Source organism: Schistocerca cancellata, chromosome 1, assembly GCF_023864275.1.
Source record: "Schistocerca cancellata isolate TAMUIC-IGC-003103 chromosome 1, iqSchCanc2.1, whole genome shotgun sequence".
NCBI classification, from domain to species: domain Eukaryota; kingdom Metazoa; phylum Arthropoda; class Insecta; order Orthoptera; family Acrididae; genus Schistocerca; species Schistocerca cancellata.
In genome coordinates this window covers 388,081,206-388,101,512 of record NC_064626.1, presented here as the reverse complement: position 1 = coordinate 388,101,512, position 20,307 = coordinate 388,081,206, and the positions used below count along the sequence as shown (strand labels likewise).

The 20,307-nt window shown below is 39.3% G+C and overlaps 1 protein-coding gene across 4 annotated transcripts in view; it reads left to right on the top strand.

The window, feature by feature from the left end:
* Positions 1-377: 377 nt before the first annotated feature.
* The window catches only part of LOC126175377 (dihydroxyacetone phosphate acyltransferase), a 134,272-nt gene continuing 114,342 nt past the window's right edge, over positions 378-20,307 (top strand). For 2 of the 4 annotated variants that reach the window (XM_049922159.1, XM_049922152.1), the window contains exons 1-4: positions 378-747; positions 2,290-2,509; positions 5,832-6,008; positions 6,118-6,247. In XM_049922159.1, the coding sequence (XP_049778116.1) occupies positions 2,318-2,509; positions 5,832-6,008; positions 6,118-6,247 (499 nt within the window). In that variant the 5' untranslated portion in view covers positions 378-747; positions 2,290-2,317. Of the gene's footprint in view, positions 748-2,289; positions 2,510-5,508; positions 5,692-5,809; positions 6,009-6,117; positions 6,248-20,307 lie in introns of those variants that run through there. The other 2 variants (XM_049922168.1, XM_049922177.1) reach the window with 2 other exon arrangements.

The window sequence follows — 20,307 nt, the reverse complement described above, 5'->3', positions numbered from 1 at the left end:
AATACGGATGCATTTTCTTCCTCTTTATGGCGATTCTCGTGGTCAGAGAAAACCACAGTAAACGAAGCCTGACGCACTGCCGTTGCCGCCTTCTTGTGAAATGATTTGTTTTCCCACTTGTTAGGTAAACACGAGCGTGCTTTCACTTAACAAGGTTCTACTGCCCATTTTATATGATTCTGCGTACAACTGTCGTCGTGCAGTACGACTGCATACTAGGTAAGAAGAGCAAGAAGTTACAATGCAAGTAACGCTTATAGTACCTAGCAATTTTTCTGCAGAGTACCACTGACATCGCAAATACACCAAGATGTGATGTAACTACGGCTGTGCGTGCCGGCCGGATATTGGGTGTTGGCAGCGGCCTTGCGCGGTTTGTATGTTGGCAGTCGTAGCGCTGCCGTAGCCGGTGTGTACATTATGCTGCCGCGAATGTTTTACGCATAACATCGTGGGAACTTTGAATGAGAGGTTGAAGAGGGGCTTGTTTTCTCAGTAGGAAGCAATTTTATGTACCCGAAACTTGTAATAAACAGAGATACGTCAGTAAAATTTGTATTTGCTTGTTTGTGTAATTGAAACTTGAAAAAGTACGAAAAGCTGTAACACCATCACGATGACTGTACTTTATGGTAAACAAACAGCAGTGAGAAAGAAGCCGGGTAATGAGCGGTAAGTGCTCTCACACCATGAGAAGCTGACCTCAAGTGGCAAACAGTTTGTCGCTACTTCAAAAATCATAGGAAGGTAGGTATCGTAAATTTCTTCGCCACTCTGGAGTGTTGATTTTGATTTATTTTATGGAGATGCTTTCGGAATGATTTGTAGCGTTTTGTAACTCAGCACCAGAATATCTAAGAAAATGAATGGTTTCTTTATACAGAGATCATATTATTAAAGAAACGTGAACGAAAGATTGTTAACAGAACTCTGATTTTGTTGTCATTATTCGTATGATAGCAGGACTGGCCGAAACTTTCAAAGAGGAATAGGCCTAATGCCAGTAATAAGGATTTAAAGCGCGCAGGATATTATTTGTAATTGATGATTGTTGCAAGTATGGGATCAAGCATTGGTTGGGACTCGCACAATAAATTTTGAATGTCAAAATCAATGGAAGTTTGATTTTTTTAAATAATCATTTTCTGTTCGCAATTCCCTAGTACAATGTAAAATTAGACAGTGTTGTAGTCAACAAATCTTTGTTTGAAGATCGCTGCGTATATGCCTCCATGTGGAAAATATTTTTGTGTGTTCCATGAATTTTGAAGATACACTGGCTGCAATTCTTGTGCTAATTAGATTACCCTTATGATAAGAACGCTAATTCTATAGCGTAATTGACAAGTTCTTAGACGAGGCCTCCAACGAATATTATTTTGTTCCCGTTTTATTTCAGATTTACTATTATCAGTAAATATTTTTACTTTGAACTGTGATGGTGGTGGTGAAGATGGGCGTGGTTAGGAGAGAAGTGACAAACTGGGGATGAGCTGTCACAGGATGCTTTTGTGAACTGAAACCCTGCTGTTGTTTGATTTTGAAATCGGGTGAAAAAGCTGCCTATCAAGACTCACTGTAGTAATTTTACTGAACAAAGTGAAATTCCACCCTTTAGGGCATTATATTGGCGTTATAGAACTGATATCTTTCATTCTGATACACAAATGATATCTTCTCAAGCAGTTGCAGAAAAATCTGTATTAATTGTTGTAACAACTCTTATTCAAGCTCTACCCATGTCATACCAGTACAGACAAACGTGAATTCACCACCACCACCAATTATTGTGTTGAATAGCCTGTTAACACTTCTTATTGACAGTGTTGTTTTCCATCTTTTCTGTCGCTCCATAAGCCTTCAAACCCTTCAGTTATGCAAGTGTGGTCCATTTGAATGTAATGAAATATGTGCAATAAACATTATGTATCACAAAATTTGATCTGTCATCCTAAAAAAAAAAAAAAAAAAAAAAAAAAAAAAAAAAAAAAAAAAAAAAAAAAAAAACTTGCAGATACTAATTTACAGGAAAACAACTGCAACTTTCTGACATTATGCCGAAATTAATAGAAAAATGTGCAACTTCTTCTGCAGGAGTTGTTTTTTGCAGCTAATACTGTTTACTCATGTTTCATTGCTTTGTACCATCCTATTAACTTCAGTTACAGGTTTCTAAAATGTAATAGTTGTGCCTGCAGTTCTGTTTATCTTGTAAGTAGTAAATTTGACAATTGTTTATTTGAATATCCTTTCTTTAAAAGCTCATATTTTGTAATTCTTATTGTACAGGTACAGACAGTTCCAAATAAGTTCTATAATGGATACAACATACAGAACATTAACTGCATTTAAAGACATTTTGGAGGAACGGAGGAAGGGAAGTGATTTTATGTTCATGTCAAAAAAATTTAATCCCTTAGTAGCCTATCAACACAAATGCAAAACAAGCCCGCAGAAGATTAAGGACGATGTCCTACGTACAGCTCAAGTACAGCGAGTCATAGATGAAGTAAGTGTATAAAAACAAATCATTGGTTTGAAAGTGTGCGTTGAGGATTATTAAAAGAAATTGTGTCAACACAGTGGCTGGAAGATATCCACAGCAAGGTGTGATGAGTGAAGTATTGGGAGGCAGGTGAATTGAAGACAAGTTTGCTGTCAGCTGTAGTGAAATGCAGACTCTAGTGGTAACAATTAAGGAGGTAGTGTATGTATTATATAGCAACAAGAAAAACAGTAGTTCGTTGTTGTGAAAGGAGAGAATTATGGTTGGAAACGAGAAGTTAAAAACGTCTGAGGGCATTGGAGGAAAAAGTGGTAAAGGTGTTGAGAAGGACTGGCAGGGAAAGGAGAATAGTAGACTCTTAGAGCAGAAGTCAGGAACATTCTCATAAATTCAGGCTAACTGGTGACAGGGTGGGGTTTGTGATCCAAATAGCATAAGTTTCAAGAAAGAAAGACACCATCAAAAGGCAAGGTAAAATGAGATACAAAGAGAACACCTGCTCAATACACATGACTTGTTTCAACTTTGTATTTCATTGCAGTTTCTGGAGCCATTTACATATTTCATGAATATGTTTCCGTGTTAATGGATTATGGGGTTTGTCTACATTCTGGCTAAGTTGTTAACTACAAATCCAAATGTGTGGACCTCAAGCAGTGTGATGTGTATTTCATTTAAATTGTAGGACCTCCTAGAACTGGCTGGCAGTACCAGTTTTCAGTTTGGAGAAAGGCAATGGAACTGGGACTTTCAATAGGGACTTTGGTTTGGGAATATAGAAAATCCAGGATGGAATAACAATAATATGAAAAGCATCACAAACAATTTGGAAAGGATAGATTGCTACTCACCACATAAAAATGTTTTTGGGTCACGGACAAGCTCAATGAAAGAGAATGCTAGATGTATTCAGCTATTGGACTAAGACGTTCATCAGACTTACACGTACGAGTTTTCTGCATCTGATGGAGGACATAGTCCGATAGCTGAGTATGTTTAGCATTCTTTTTCATTGTGTCAGTCTGTGACTCAATGCCTCCTATATATAGTGAGTAGTAATCTATCCTTTCCAAATTTTTCATTCCATCCCTGATTTTCCTTTGTTAAACCTTTTAATGTTGTTGTTATAGCTTTAGTTTAGACGTTACTAATAATATCCTTTATGTGTGGCAGTGAAGTACAGTCTTTAATATCATTGTCTCTCTCCTATTCACTGGTATGTATCTGTTGTCTTTTATGCGATTCTTGTTTTTCTTGTGTTTGTTAATTTTGTGTTCTGTATATAATTTCTGAGAATTCTATGAAATTATGCAAAATGAATCAGTGAGTTAAACTATTTGTAATTATCACATGTTGTGATGAATTGCTATGTAGGCCTGTCATCTTCACAGTTTGATATGAAAGCTAGTTTGGCAGACAAATTCCTATAGAACCTAAAACTTATTATTATTATTATTATTAAATACCTATTCAGATAAAGATGTTCTTATTGAATACCCTCATATGGCTCATTCAACTCACCTTGCCTATATATCCTTTCATAGCAAATCTATAAACATAAATGAAAGAGAGACTAACTTTCCAGATATTTTCTGTAGTTGAAGATTTTCACTATAATTACATGGTGTTCCAGGAGAAAACAGACAAATGTTAAAAGAGAGAGCATGAGTTAGTCTGATGGAAAATCAATAAAATGATTCCCAGGATGCTATGTTTGGAAAGAGTATGACGCTGTTGATATTAAATGAAATGATAATTGCTTGTTGTCTTTCATTGTAATTTTCAATGAACAGGTCTTGTTAAAAATATTCCTTAGCACTTGGAGAGTCTTGGTAACAATGAACAAAACCAATTCATCCTTTGTTTACACTTTTCATCCATACCCTTCAGTCCTTAAATAAACCCATGATAATATAATAGATAAATGTTGAATGATTTTTGTGGCTGATCGACAATACCGCTGTGACTGACCCAACAAAAGACTCAAGTAGGTTTAATTAAGGCACTGTGCCATTAGCTGTGATAAATATGCAGGGTTTCTTCCTCTCGTGTTGCAAATAACATGTTCAGATAGTAATTATCTGCAATAACAGAACAAACTAGTGGCCTATCATTGCTACATTATCATTAGTTAACTTAGAAATGACACAAAAATGGTCTTTTAGCAGTAGTTTTACGATGTCAACCAAATATATGCGAGACTGTGACTTTTATAGATTCTTTCCTGAATAAACTTTGAGTCAGCAGTTAACATTCTGTGAAACCAGGCAGACCATCAGTAGCACTTACACACAAATTTCTTGTCACCTGGCACTCTTTCTTTTCTCAAAATGCTGCTTGTTGGTGGTGATAGGAGTGTAAGCCCCCACTCATGTATTATGCACCTCATGCTTATGAGATTTTCAGTCGCACTAAAATTCTTCTGCAGATAGTGAGAAATGTTGCACTCCATGAAGAATATTTTCTACTTAGTAAGAAGGTCAACAAATGCAATTTATTATGCAACAAGGTCACTGGGAAGAGAGAACATTCACATGATGACAAATCCCATGGAAATATAGTTCTCAGGAAAAGGGGGCGGGGGGAGGGGGTGACAATATTAGTCATTCAGGGAATTGTCGCTGATATTGTGAAACAGAAGCCCTCACATTTCCATTGCAATGGTCATTGCCATGCACACATTGGCAAAACCTGCATATAAATATTGCATCACAGCATGGAGTGCAGACTACCCTTAAGTATTTGCTACAGACTTTCAAACTCAGTGATGTAGGAGTGGAAAACCACCTCTCTTTGTCCTTTCCCGTAAATAATGTACTCTTATGTATGCAAGTGATGTGCATGTTGAGATGATCACTGTGAGAGATATTGTGAGCTAAATAGCTGTGTCCTGGAACCTGTTGAGAATCTTTGTTGATTTCGTGTTTTCCCTTCAGATTGGTACATAGTGTTGTGTTTTTGGTAAGCAATTATCTTTCCTTATACCAGTGTTTATTTTTCAGCCAGCATTTTTTGTTATCTAACATTAGTTCTCATACATTCCTCACAAACCTAAGGAAAGTTTGTCAGATATGTTTCTATATTGCTACTCCATGAATGGAATCCCATTGTATTCAAGAAATGAGTAGTTTTTTGTTCCAAGAGAATGGAAAGCAGTTTGCTTCTACTTTCTCAGGTGCAAAGCGGTAGGTATATTTGTACATTCAAAAAATTTGTATTGTTGTCTACTTATGAGGGGCAGATGGTGTACACCAGAAATGTCATTTTAGATGAATGGTGAGAAGAAAATCCTAATAAAAATAGATAAATTTTTTATGTTGTCCAGGTTGCAACTGAACAGAGTACAACCAAAGAGGAAGTGTATAAGACTGTCAACAACATCCTAAATGAAATTGGCTATGACAAGAGTATGCCTGTCATTCGTTGGCTTGGTGTGCTGCTGCTGAGAATTCTAAAACAGAGTTATTCTGCATTGCTAGTGAATGAAAGCAGTATAGAGAAAGTAATTACAACACATGATTTTCTTGTGGTTCCTATATGTCCATTTGTGTTATTACATATTGTACGTTATTTGCAATTTCAGTACTGAAATTAATTTTTGTGTTTAAAAGGTGAAGTCTGTGATGGGAAATAATCCAGTTATTTTTGCTCCCAGTCATCGCAGCTATGCTGATTTTATTTTGATGTCATATCTGTGCTTTCACTATGACATAGATATTCCAGTAATAGCAGCAGGAATGGGTAAGTGATTTTACATCCTCAGTTACCTAATATTGGAAGAAAACTTGTAACTTTTAAAAGATTCTTGTATGTGTGCTTTTGAAATGTACTTTGATTTTACCTTTATTTTATATTTATTGACTTCACAAATTTGCTACTATGTTTTTGAAATCTTTTTTTTATTGTTCTCACTCATAGTGGGGCTCAGTGGCTTAGTGGTAAAGGGCTAGACTACAGATCAGAAGGTCCTGTGTTTCATCCCCTGTCAATCTTGGGATTTTTCTCTGTCACCTACTGGTTTTTTTCAGTGAAAAAGATGTAGAATTGCAGCATGGTTTTGGAACCTTTGTTAAACAGAGCATCTCTGTCTGGCTGGGCGAAGTCAATTTGAAGATTGGAGAAAGGCAATAGCACACTACCTCCAATACTAGGAACGTGCATAGTAAAGTACTGCAGTGTTCAAACTGGCTTTCTCATTGAAATTTCCTGACACATTAAAACTATGTGCCGCACCAAGACTCAAACTCAGGACCTTTACCTTTTGAGGGGAAGTCGTGCAAGTTTAACAGGAAAACTTCTATGAAGTTTTGTAGGTAGGAGATCAGGTACTGGCGGACGTAAAGCTGTGAGGACATGTCGTGAGTTGTGCTTTGGTAGCTCAGTCAGTAGAACACTTGTATGGGGAAAACAAAGATCCTCAGTTCAAGTCTCAGTCCACACGCAGTTTTAATCTGCCAGGAAGTTTCATATCAGTGCACACTCCACTGCAGAGTAGAAATATCATTACGCAAACTTTCAGGTTGATGAGCACTACTTAGTATTAACTGAGAAAGATTGTTACAAGACTAAACATGTTGTTGTGGATTGAGGCAGTTTCTGTTTGATGAATTCAGTTTTTTTAAACACATTGTGCAGTGTAAAAGATAACTATAATCTCAAACTAACTTTGACAAAATGATAACAGTACACTACCTTGACAAACAAAATAAAGACTTCTAAAGAACTGTTTGTTCTGACTTATTAGTGAGTGCCTGTTATTTGATCTTTGGATGTGTCCTTGCACTGTGACAAGTTGTATATTCCCCAGAAAGAAATGAAGAATAATAATATCAGATGCAGTCAATTTATTTTCTTTTGGAGACTTGAAAGGTCTGGTGCTGGATCCATATCCTGTTGTTTGTAAATAACTTACCTTTAAATACTGATGTGCATTAACTCTCTCTCTCTCTCTCTCTCTCTCTCTCTCTCTCTCTCTCTCTCACACACACACACACACACACACACACACACACACACACACACACAGATGACTTTCTCTTAGTTTGAAATTAAGACTCGAAAAATTCCAAACAGCGTACTAAATAATGTAGAAGACCGTACAACGTGGTTTCGTACAGAAATGTAACAGAGACTCAAACTGAACAATTTAAATTTAAACCATACTGTAATAAATGAAAAATATATTAATAAGTGAATTATATAAACCTAAATTTAAATTGCAAGTCACATACAGATTTGTAGAATGCCTAGTAGTGGAGTGGAGTTGACTTGACATTGGAATAAGACCATGGCCTTTCCAATACTAAGACAAAGGCCAGTATCAATTACACATTATTAAATGGTTTCGGTATGGTTTGTAGGGTTTTGCATAACATTATCATACATATTACGAGACGTGACCATTTTGTCACACTGCGGCCGCAGCGCTGCGGTTGGCGTTCTGGGCATGCGCACTGGGTACCTACATCTGTTGTCTACGCACTGATGCCATTACAGTCTATTATTCCTTGTTTATGTTGTGTACTGAGTGTTTAAGATGCCTTCGATAATCGTGAGTCTCGCTGACTGTGAAGTACGGGCTGTTATAAGATGTCTTAGTGCTAAAGGCCTAAAAGCGATCATATTCATCGTGAGATCTGTGCAGTTTATGGAGAAAACATTATGAGTGATGGAATGGTAAAAGGTGGGTGAGAGCATTTAAAGATGGCCGCACAAATGTGCTTGATGAACAACGGAGTGGGTGTCCTTTGGTTGTTAATGAAAGTTTGGTACAGGAAGTGGACAATAAGGTGAGAGAAAACAGACGCTTTACGATTTCACCCTTGCGGGATGACTTTACTAATGTTTGTCGTAGTGTTTTGTTTGACATTGTGACCGAGCACTTGAATTATTGAAAATTGTGTGCACGTTGGGTACCGCAAATGTTGACAGATGTGCACAAACTCAAACGTTTAGACAGTGCATTGACTTTCCTTGAGCGGTACCACGATGACGGTGATGATTTCTTAAGCCAAATTGTTACGGGTGATGAAACATGGGTGGCCTACGTCACACCAGAATCAAAGCAACAGTCCATGGAATGGTGGCATTCAGATTCGCCCAGAAAAGTGAAGTTTAAGCAAACAATTTCTGACCGGAAAATCATGTGCACAGTTTTCTGGGACAGAAAAGGAGTATTGCTTGTGGAACTTCTGCTTCGTAATGAGACAATCAGTGCAGCAGCTTACTGTAGGACATTGTACAATCTGCGCTATTCAATTCAGAACAAAAGATGTGGCAAGTTGAGCAAGGGCATCGTTTTGCTGCAAGACAATGCCCGTTCGCATGTGGTGAATCAGACCAAAGATCTCATCACATCTTTTCGATGGGAAACTGTAGATCATACTCCGTACAGCCCCGATCTTGTGCCCAGTGACTACCATCTGTTCGTGCACTTGAAGAAACACCTGGGCGGCCAGCGTCTTCAAGACGATGACAAAGTCAAAACAGTGGTGATGCAGTGGTTAACATTTAACAAGTCAGGCGGCAGACTTCTATGAGGAGGGTATTCAAAAACTGGTACAACGTTATGACAAGTGCCTCAATATTGATGCAAATTATGTAGAAAAGTGGATTAAGGTACAGGCTTTCTTGTAAAAATAAAATTATTGAGATATCTTAGCATATCTTTCTTTCTTTTTAATTTCAAAATGGTACTCACTTAAAAAAAACACACCTCACATTCCTTTTTCTCAACTTACACTAATTGTACAGGGATGATTGAGGTATTGTCACAAATGTTTGTTAACTGGCTTTTGACATTGTGTACTGATTGTGCACTAAGGCTTGCTATTTGTGTAAAATTTTAACAAAAGAGAGACTTTTAACTGTCAGGAGATGAAAGGGCATCATGGATGCCCAGCTTTGTACCTATATTTTATAAAGCTATCTTCTTAATTCCAAATAAGAGACTCCCTTTTCACATTCTATTGTTACAAATACCATTTTATTAGCCTTAAAGTACTTACTAATTGTATAATTTGTACATAGCAATGTCGTAGAAAGTATCTGTGATTACTGTGTTAGTCCATTATTTCTACCCCTATCCCTTAAAGAAAATGAAAAACAAAAAGTATGTGAAGGTTACATATTATGACAAAAGTCATAATGCTCTGTAAATAGTCCAGTGAAACTGTCAGAAAAAAAGCCTGTACCTTGCGAAAGGTGGGGCAGACGATTTTATTTTTTTAACTCGTTCATATTGTTGGAAAGGTTAGAAAAGCAAGTTTTGCCAACAAAATTTCTCTTGGGAAAACTTTCTCCAGTCAAAAAACTTCAAAAATTTCGTTTTTTTTTCAGTTTTTTCAAAATATCTCAGTTTCATTTGCTCCTATCACTTTGACGTCTATTTTCTTTTTTAAAGAGCACAAAATTCTCTACAAATTTGATTCTTACCATTTTTTTTCTACTCCTAATATCTAAGGCGCTACAGCGCGTCAAAAAATACCAATTTTTCAAATTTTGAGCAAAGAATAGTTGGTGACAATTTCCATGATGTAAAGTTCCGTAGGAAAGATAAAGTTGTGCTCTCCTTTCTGCGTTCAATTCTGTAAAAGCTGGGAGTACTAAAATTACTCCTGTTGATCCTTTAACTCATTTCCAAAGGATTTGTTTGATGAAACAAAGTGAAGAAGAGTTAAAAGCCTTTCTGGAATATGAACTTGCTCCTTACCCAATGTCCCTATTCTCAGAAAAAAGGCATGCAAAAAGGAACAAAATCTTCATTCTACAATGCCTTCGTTCCAGTGGAAGATGTGAAGTCAGGTGGACCGAGTAAATTTTTTGTCATTAATGGAGGGTACCTTATCCACAAAGTGACTTGGACTCGAAATGTTTGCTTCAAGTCAATAACCCAAAGCTATGTTTCTTACCTGCAATGTCATTTTGTATCTCAATTTGCTATTGTATTTTATGGGTATCCATGTGAGGGAGACAAATGTAACACAAAGAGTGCTGAGAGGATTCGTAGGGCCAAACAACATTCTTCGGTTGACGTTGTGGTTGAATCAGAGATGGCGAACCAAGTCCCTCAGGACAAGTTCTTGTACAATGAACGAAACAAGATGCGTTTGACCACACTTCTTAAAATGGAATTTCTGGAGTGTTGCATTGAAGTGCACCAGGCACAAGAAGATGCTTACGTTATAATTGTAACATCTGCCATTACAAGAACCAAAGATTTTGGAAGTGTTGTCATTGTAGGAGAAGATGTTGACTTGTTTGTGCTCATGACCGGTTTGGGGGAAGGCATTGAAAACTTATTTTTGTCAAAGCCAGGAAGAGGAAATGCAGAAGACAAGTGGTTTTCCACTGCATCTTACAAGTTTGACAGTGAATATATTCTGTTAACTCACGCCTTTAGCGGATGTGATACAACATCTGCTTTTTTTGGTCAAGGAAAAATTAAGTGCTGCAATATTGTTGCGAAAAATGAACACCTAACCTCAGCGCTTTGCACGTTCAATAAACCACATGCTACCCGTGAAGAAATAATAACTGCAGGAGAACAGGTTACTATCACATTGTATAGTGGAGGTGTCAGCAGTTCCCACACACTAGACCATTTGCGGTGCCAGCTATTCGCCAAGTCTGCCACAAAAAGCAAACTGAATCTTGCACGGTTGCCACCTACACAAGATGCTGCACAACATCATTCGTTGTGGACTTACCAACAAGTCCAAAGTTGGATGGGGAACTGGGAACCTCCTGAGAAAAGGGGCTTGAATCACAGTGACAACGGTCCAGTACCCGTTATATTGAGCCAAGATCCAGCACCTGAAGCACTTCTTCACATTGTTTCATGCTCATGCAAGCTGAACTGTGACGGAGCGTGCTCCTGCAGAAAAGTGGGTTTGAAATGTTCTTCTATTTGCAAGTAATGTATTGGGGTCAACTGTGAAAACGTGCCAAAATTTTTATATGAAGACAGTGAAGAAGATGTTATGGAGGATGTTGAGGAAACCACTGACGAAACCAATGAACTTGCTGAGGCTGACTCGCTGTTTAAAGAAGAGGTCAATCTGGGATCAACTCTACGTACAGACCCTGAATCCGTAACTCAAGGTATTTCTGGTGACACTGAGGAACCTGGCCCACCAAAACGTTGGAAGTGATGCTCATATCTGCCTCAAGTGCGCTTAAGTGCAATATTACAAGTATTACACACCCAGAACCGTCAACATTTTTTAGTAACTGACAATGCGTTTTAATTGTAATAAAGCTACTTATTTTTAATGTCAACTGTGTGGCTTTTATTACCTACCTAATTAGGTTGCCTATTGCAGCTAATAATAGCTCAGTTTCCTGAGACGATTTATTTTGTGTGTGTGTGTGTGTGTGTGTGTGTGTGTGTGTTTGTGTGTGTGTGTGTGTCTCGTAATGATGTATTTTTATATGTATAGTTTTACAAATACCAGGGCTGATGTGGCCCATAGTGAACGTCAGGTAGTGATGTAAGAATCACAATAGTTGGGTGCCCAGCAATCCTCATGTTGCTACAGAGAAATTGAATACCTGAAAGTGAGGTGGTAAATTCCAACTTATAACATGATGTATAATGTATTTATACTACAAGAACAGAAACTGAAAAAATAGTGTTCAAAAATTAGGTATCTTGCCACTATGCTCAAAATTTGAAAAATTGGTATTTTTTGAGGCGCTGTGTCGCCTTAGATATTGCGAGTAGAAAAAAATGGCAAGAATCAAATTTGTAGAGACTTTTGTGCTCTTTAAAAAAGAAAATAGACGTTAAAGCGATAGGAGCAAATGAAACTGAGATATTTTGAAAAAACTGAAAAAAGTCCGAAATTTTCGAAGTTTTTTGAGAGGAGAAAGTTTTCCCAAACGAAATTTTGTTGGCAAAACTCGGTTTTCTAATCTTTCCAACCATATGAACAAGTTGAAAAAAAATACTCTTCTGCCCCACCTTTTGCAAGGTATATCTACTATTTGACTGGACTAAAAGAATTTTGTTCAAATTTATATGAATGGATGTACAAGGATGTATCATAAATTCATGATTGTTATTTCACACTGTTCTGTTAATTTTTAAAGATGTTTTCTCTTCATTCCCACAATTACCCTTATCCTGACTGGACCTATTCCAGATGTTGTACTGAAGTTTTGGATGGGTTCCCTTGTCATTTAATTATTGGAGCTCAATAATTATAGTTGTTGTCTTGGATTGGTGTATATTCTGCCAGTGTTAAATAATCTGTATCGGTCTGTATTCTGTTTCAACACCACTTGGACTGCAGTGATTCATTGATTAGTAGCGAGATTGAGTATGTGTCATTTGTTTTTAATTTATTCCAAGAGGTACTTCCTCAAACTGATCAGTCAGTGCATTATTGTTGGCAAAATAGCCTACATGAATGCAGGGTTCCCTTTTTTTTTAGGTAAACAAAAACAAAATTATTGAAGAAATTAATCAAAGTTAACAAAAAATTGTACAGACCTTGTGAAGACAGTTCAGAAGGCAATTCATTGGGGTAGACCACCTAGGAAATTGAACATAGATGGTGGAACGCTGCTTCTGATCAGGCCACTGAATATTGACTCCAGGCCTGGAAAAAGTTTAGTAGTAGCAGAACAGCAGAGACATGGTGGGGTTTCTCAAATTCCAGAAACAGTCCTTGAAAAATTTTACAAGAGTGAAAAGGACACATGACAAAAGAAGACTAAATGAATTTTCAGGGAATATATAAAGGGTTATCAGCCTCCAAATATCTGTTTCAAAAGAACAGATGGATCTCTTTAAACAAATACTAAAGAATACTGCAAAATTCTTAAAAAAAACTATTCTGATAAATTCCTGAGGGAAAAATTACACTTCATGAAAATGGTACCAGACCCAGGTTCGAAACCACCTGCAATAACAGAGGTAAAATAGATAATAAAACAACTAAAAAACAACAGAGCCCCAGGAGAAGACAGCATTATCTCTGAGATTTGGAAATTCAGAGACCAAAACATCACAAAGGAACTCCATAAAATTTTCACATGAATATGGAATACAGAGAAAATCCACAGGAATGGAAATGTATGTTGATTCACCCGCTTCACAGAAAGGTGTGACTAGACAGACTCTAATAACTAAAGAGGTAACCTACGAAATTCTTTCCAAGACATTAGTCAATATACCAGTACCACAAGCTAACACAAAGACAAGCGAATATCAAGGACGCTTCAGGAAAGGAAGGCCCTGTATTGAACAGATTTGGAACCTGTGAATGCTCCTGAAGGTCGGACAACACCACTGTAGTCACATCTGTGGACTTGAAGAACACTCAGACAACAGACTTGTACAGACACCATATCCAAAATAAAATTTATGGGAGAGATCTCAGACCCATTTGAGATATGTACAGGGGTCCGACAAGAAAATGGTCTCTCACCACTTTTATTGAACATCAGCTTGGACAAATTTATCAAACAGTGGGAAGAAAAAGTAAAAGGAATTCAGTTAGGAAGAACACGTGCAAACAAGATCATCATAAAATGTGTGATATTTGCAGATGACCTGGCAGTATGCAACAAAAAAAGACAAGAATTACTGGAATATGTACTTGAAGTCTGTGCCAAAAATAGGTCTACAGATACCACATGAAAAAACACAATATACGGAAAGAAAGAACAACTACCATCAAGTCATGTACACAAAATACAGAAAGGTCAACAGAGTGGAAAAATTAAACTATCTTGGATAATATATACAAATAAGAGGATCAAACAAGGCATCCAATGTAGAAATAACAGAAAAACTTCAGAAAGCGCACAAACTGACGTGGGTACACTACAATAAAAAGAAAGAAAAGATCTTTTGAGACAGGTCAAACTCAGGTGCTACAATGCAGTTGTTCTACCAGAAGCACTCTATGCGTCAGAAATGACCACATTGCAGAGACAAAAAAACACCTCGGAAAAATTTCTGGAGCTATACATAGAGGTGGCATACGGATGAAGAGACCAACCAAAGAATTATATGAATGTGGAGACAGACTGAGACATGATCAGGAAATGTCGACTAGAAGTAGAAGAGTTAATACAAGCAGGGATCAGTACTGAAATGATAAATGAAACTACAGAAACAAACATATGAACACGGAATTTGAAGTAAAAGAAAGGAAGAAAAGAGGAAAATATGGACAAAGCAAAGGAAACAGAAACACAGCCAAAGAGTTAAGAGCCTCTGAAAACAGAAAAAGAAGAAGAAATAAGAAACATATGATTAATCATGCAACATTCAAATTAATCACTGTCCTCAAAGCAAACATGTTTAATAATAATAATAATAATAATAATAATAATAATAATAATATGCATCATTTTGAGGTTGCTACATATTTAACATTTGTTAAAATGCTTGTGACTCAGCGATAAGCAGCTATACTACAAATCCAAAGGTTTGACCCACAGTCCGTCCTAGGAATTTTATCTGCCAGTTATCACTTATTTCAACTTTGGCTTTGTTCGTTAATGTGAAAAAAGTCAAGTTGCAACATGATTTGGATTTCACTTGAAGCTGTAGGCCCCCCTGTAACTAGGTTGGTCAGTCAGTTCAGGGGTTGGAGTAAGGCAAGGGCATTGCCACTACATTGTGGCCATGGGTATGGTGTTCAAACCAACTTACAGGTTGATGATAACATTACCTTAAGGACAGTATTATAGTAATTTTTTCTTCCCATAGTAGATTATGTAACATTACAAAAATGGAATATTTACTAACATAAATTTTCTGTTCATTTCAACAATATTAAGAAAAGGATAAAGTGCTATTCACCATGAAGATGATACATCAGTTAGCTTTTGGCCTAAGTGACCTAAGCCTTCTTCAACTCTCTCTCTCTCTCTCTCTCTCTCTCTCTCTCTCTCTCTCTCTCTCTCTCGATTGCCATCTCCGGCAGCTTAGACCACAAGTCATTATGGATGAAGACAAAGAACTCTTTCAGTATCTGTCCTTGGGGTTAGCTAACCATGTTCATGGCATATATGCTTTCTTAACTAACAGACAAAGGAATGTGTAAACATGTCCTGCCTGAAATGGTTGTGGATTATGATTCTTATGAGTTGTCCAGTTTTCACCATTTTAGGGTTCCGTATCTCAGTTGGTAAAAATGTAACCCTTATAGGGTCTCTCTTTTTGTCTGCCCGCCTGTCTGTATGTCTGTCTGTTGAAAACCCATTTTTACAGGAGTGGGTTGATGTATCGAGTTGAAATGTCAGTCACATACGAAGATCTACTGTCCCTTGGCAGCATAAAAAAACTGAAGCTTGTAAGTCAGTGCAATCAAAAGATATGACTATTTTTGTCACATATTGTGATACTTGCAAACTGACTCGTTGAAGCCTATAGCGTACTTCCTGTTCACTTAGAATCATGAAGTTTGCAAGAAGCAAGGTTTCACAGTACAAGCAAAGAAAAAATCTGAACAGTGTAATCTTGTAGGTATATCAAATGAAAAAAAATATTATAAAAAGAAAGATGATGAGACTTACCAAACAAAAGCGCTGGCAGGTCGATAGAACCACAAACAAACACAAACATTCACACAAAATTCAAGCTTTCGCAACCAACGGTTGCCTCATCAGGAAAGAAGGAAGGAGAGGGAAAGACGAAAGGATTTGGGTTTTAAGGGAGAGGGTAAGGAGTCATTCCAATCCCGGGAGCGGAAAGACTTACCTTAGGGGGGAAAAAAGGACAGGTATACACTCGCGCACACACACACACACACACACACACACACACACACACACACACACACATCCATCCGCATATACACAGACACAAGCAGACATTTGTAAAGGCGAAGAGTTTGGGCAGAGATGTCAGTCGAGGCGGAAGTACAGAGGCAAAGATGTTGTTGAAAGACAGGTGAGGTATGAGCGGCGGCAAATTGAAATTAGCGGAGATTGAGGCCTGGCGGATAGCGAGAAGAGAGGATATGCTGAAGGGCAAGTTCCCATCTCCGGAGTTCTGACAGGTTGGTGTTAGTGGGAAGTATCCAGATAACCCGGACGGTGTAAAACTGTGCCAAGATGTGCTGGCCGTGCACCAAGGCATGTTTAGCCACAGGGTGATCCTCATTACCAACAAACACTGTCTGCCTGTGTCCATTCATGCGAATGGACAGTTTGTTGCTGGTCATTCCCACATAGAACGCTTCACAGTGTAGGCAGGTCAGTTGGTAAATCACGTGGGTGCTTTCACACGTGGCTCTGCCTTTGATCGTGTACACCTTCCGGGTTACAGGACTGGAGTAGGTGGTGGTGGGAGGGTGCATGGGACAGGTTTTACACCGGGGGTGGTTACAAGGGTAGGAGCCAGAGGGTAGGGAAGGTGGTTTGGGGATTTCATAGGGATGAACTAAGAGGTTACGTGGGTTAGGTGGACGGCGGAAAGACACTCTAGGTGGAGTGGGGAGGATTTCATGAAGGATGGATCTCATTTCAGGGCAGGATTTGAGGAAGTCGTATCCCTGCTGGAGAGCCACATTCAGAATCTGATCCAGTCCCGGAAAGTATCCTGTCAGAAGTGGGGCACTTTTGGGGTTCTTCTGTGGAAGGTCCCGGGTTTGAGGAGATGAGGAAGTGGCTCTGGTTATTTGCTTCTGTACCAGGTCGGGAGGGTAGTTATGGGATGCAAAAGCTGTTTTCAGGTTGTTGGTGTAATGGTTCAAGGATTCTGGACTGGAGCAGATTCATTTGCCACGAAGACCTAGGCTGTAGGGAAAGGACCGTTTGATGTGGAATGGGTGGCAGCTGTCATAATGGAGGTACTGTTGCTTGTTGGTGGGTTTGATGTGGACGAATGTGTGAAGCTGGCCATTGGACAGGTGGAGGTCAACGTCAAGGAAAGTGGCATGGGATTTAGAGTAGGACCAGGTGAATCTGATGGAACCAAAGGAGTTGAGGTTGGAGAGGAAATTCTGGAGTTCTTCTTCACTGTGAGTCCAGATCATGAAAATGTCATGAATAAATCTGTACCAATGGCAGGCCTGGGTAACCAAGAAGGCTTCCTCTAAGCGACCCATGAATAGGTTGGCGTACGAGGGGGCCATCCTGGTACCCATGGCTGTTCCCTTTAATTGTTGGTGTGTCTGGCCTTCGAAAGTGAAGAAGTTGTGGGTCAGGATGAAGCTGGCTAAGGTAATGAGGAAAGAGGTTTTAGGTAGAGTGGCAGGTGATCGGCTTGAAAGGAAGTGCTCCATTGCAGTGAGGCCCTGGACATGCGGAATATTTGTGTATAAGGAAGTGGCATCAATGGTTACAAGGATGGTTTCCGGGGGTAACAGACTGGGTAGGGATTCCAGGCGTTCGAGAAAGTGGTTGGTGTCTTTGATGAAGGATGGGAGACTGCATGTAATGGGTTGAAGGTGTTGATCTACGTAGGCAGAGATGCGTTCTGTGGGGGCTTGGTAACCAGCTACAATGGGCCGGCCGGCATGATTGGGTTTGTGAATTTTAGGAAGAAGGTAGACGGTAGGGGTGCGGGGTGTTGGTGGGGTCAGGAGGTTGATGGAGTCAGGTGAAAGGTTTTGTAGGGGGCCTAAGGTTCTGAGGATTCCTTGAAGCTCCGCCTGGACATCAGGAATGGCATTACCTTGGCAAACTTTGTAAGTAGTGTTGTCTGAAAGCTGACGCAGTCCCTCAGCCACATACTCCCGACGATCAAGTACCACAGTCGTGGAACCCTTGTCCGCCGGAAGAATGATGATGGATTGGTCAGCCTTCAGATCACGGATAGCCTGGGCTTCAGCAGTGGTGATGTTGGGAGTATGATTAAGGTTTTTTAAGAAGGATTGAGAGGCAAGGCTGGAAGTCAGAAATTCCTGGAAGGTTAGGAGAGGGTGATTTTGTGGAAGAGGAGGTGGGTCCCGCTGTGACGGAGGACGGAACTGTTCCAGGCATGGTTCAATTTGGATAGTGTCTTGGGGAATTGGATCATTAGGAGTAGGATTAGGATCATTTTTCTTCGTAGCAAAGTGATATTTCCAGCAGAGAGTATGGGTGTAGGACAGTAAATCTTTGACGAGGGCTGTTTGGTTAAATCTGGGAGTGGGGCTGAAGGTGAGGCCTTTGGATAGGACAGAGGTTTCGGATTGGGAGAGAGGTTTGGAGGAAAGGTTAACTACTGAATTGGGGTGTTGTGGTTCCAGATTGTGTTGATTGGAATTTTGAGGTTTTGGAGGGAGTGGAGCTGGAAGTGGGAGTGAATAGATGGGAGAGACTGGATTTGTGTGCAATGAGAGGAGGTTGAGGTTTGCTGGAAAGGTTGTGAAGGGTGAGTGAGTTGCCTTTCCGGAGGTGGGAAACCAGGAGATTGGATAGTTTTTTAAGGTGGAGGGTGGCATGCTGTTCTAATTTGCGGTTGGCCTGTAGGAGGATGCTCTGAACAGCCGGTGTGGATGTGGGAGAGGAAAGATTGAGGACTTTTATTAAGGATAGGAGTTGATGGGTGTGTTGATTGGCTGAGTGGATGTGTAGGTGAAGGATTAGGTGGGTGAGGGCAATGGATTGTTCAGTTTGGAACTGGTATAGGGACTGATGGAAAGAAGGGTTGCAGCCAGAGATGGGAACTTTAAGTGTGAGGCCTTTGGGGGTGATGCCAAATGTCAGACAAGCGTGAGAAAATAAAATATGGGAGTGTAATCTGGCTAGGGCGAAGGCATGTTTGCGGAGGGAATGTAAATAAAACTTAATGGGGTCATTGTGGAGGTGTTGTGAGGGTGACATGGTACTAGAAGGTGGAAAGTGTAACATGAGGCTGAAATGAAAATGAAAATAAATATAAAAATATATGGGGAGAGATAAAGGTGAACTAGAAAGCAAATGGAAATGAAAAAAGGCGAAAAAGGGTTGGTTACAGCTGGGCTATGTTGATCCTGTGGTGAACTTTTGTAGGTAGAAGATAATGATGTGCATAAAGGTTAGGTGATTGTGTTGCCGCCAAAACACGTTAAAGGGTGGAGAAATTCGGGAAAATTTCGAAAAATACGTGAGGATGTATTAAAAGGAGTGGTTTGGTGGTGGCAGATAATGGAAATGAGGCTAACAATTGTCTGATGAAGAAATAATGACGTTAAAACCTGTGGGAAGTGGCTAAAAATGATCGGTGATGTGAGAAAAATGGAAATGGAAATAAAGCAAAAGTTATTAAAACTAGCCGAAAAGGTTGTTTAATAGCTGAAAGGAACTGTTTGTGAACTAGAAACGGTGGATTTTATAGCAGAGGTAGTGTTGAAAGCGGATTTTTTTTTTTTTTTTTGTTATGGTTTGGAAGTGGGTTATGTATTATTACGTATTATTGAGTATATATCGGCGGGATAAAATTGTATACTGGATCCTCTTAGTTCATCCCTATGAAATCCCCAAACCACCTTCCCTACCCTCTGGCTCCTACCCTTGTAACCGCCTCCGGTGTAAAACCTGTCCCATGCACCCTCCCACCACCACCTACTCCAGTCCTGTAACCCGGAAGGTGTACACGATCAAAGGCAGAGCCACATGTGAAAGCACCCACATGATTTACCAACTGACCTGCCTACACTGTGAAGCGTTCTATGTGGGAATGACCAGCAACAAACTGTCCATTCGCATGAATGGACACAGGCAGACAGTGTTTGTTGGTAATGAGGATCACCCTGTGGCTAAACATGCCTTGGTGCACGGCCAGCACATCTTGGCACAGTGTTACACCGTCCGGGTTATCTGGATACTTCCCACTGACACCAACCTGTCAGAACTCCGGAGATGGGAACTTG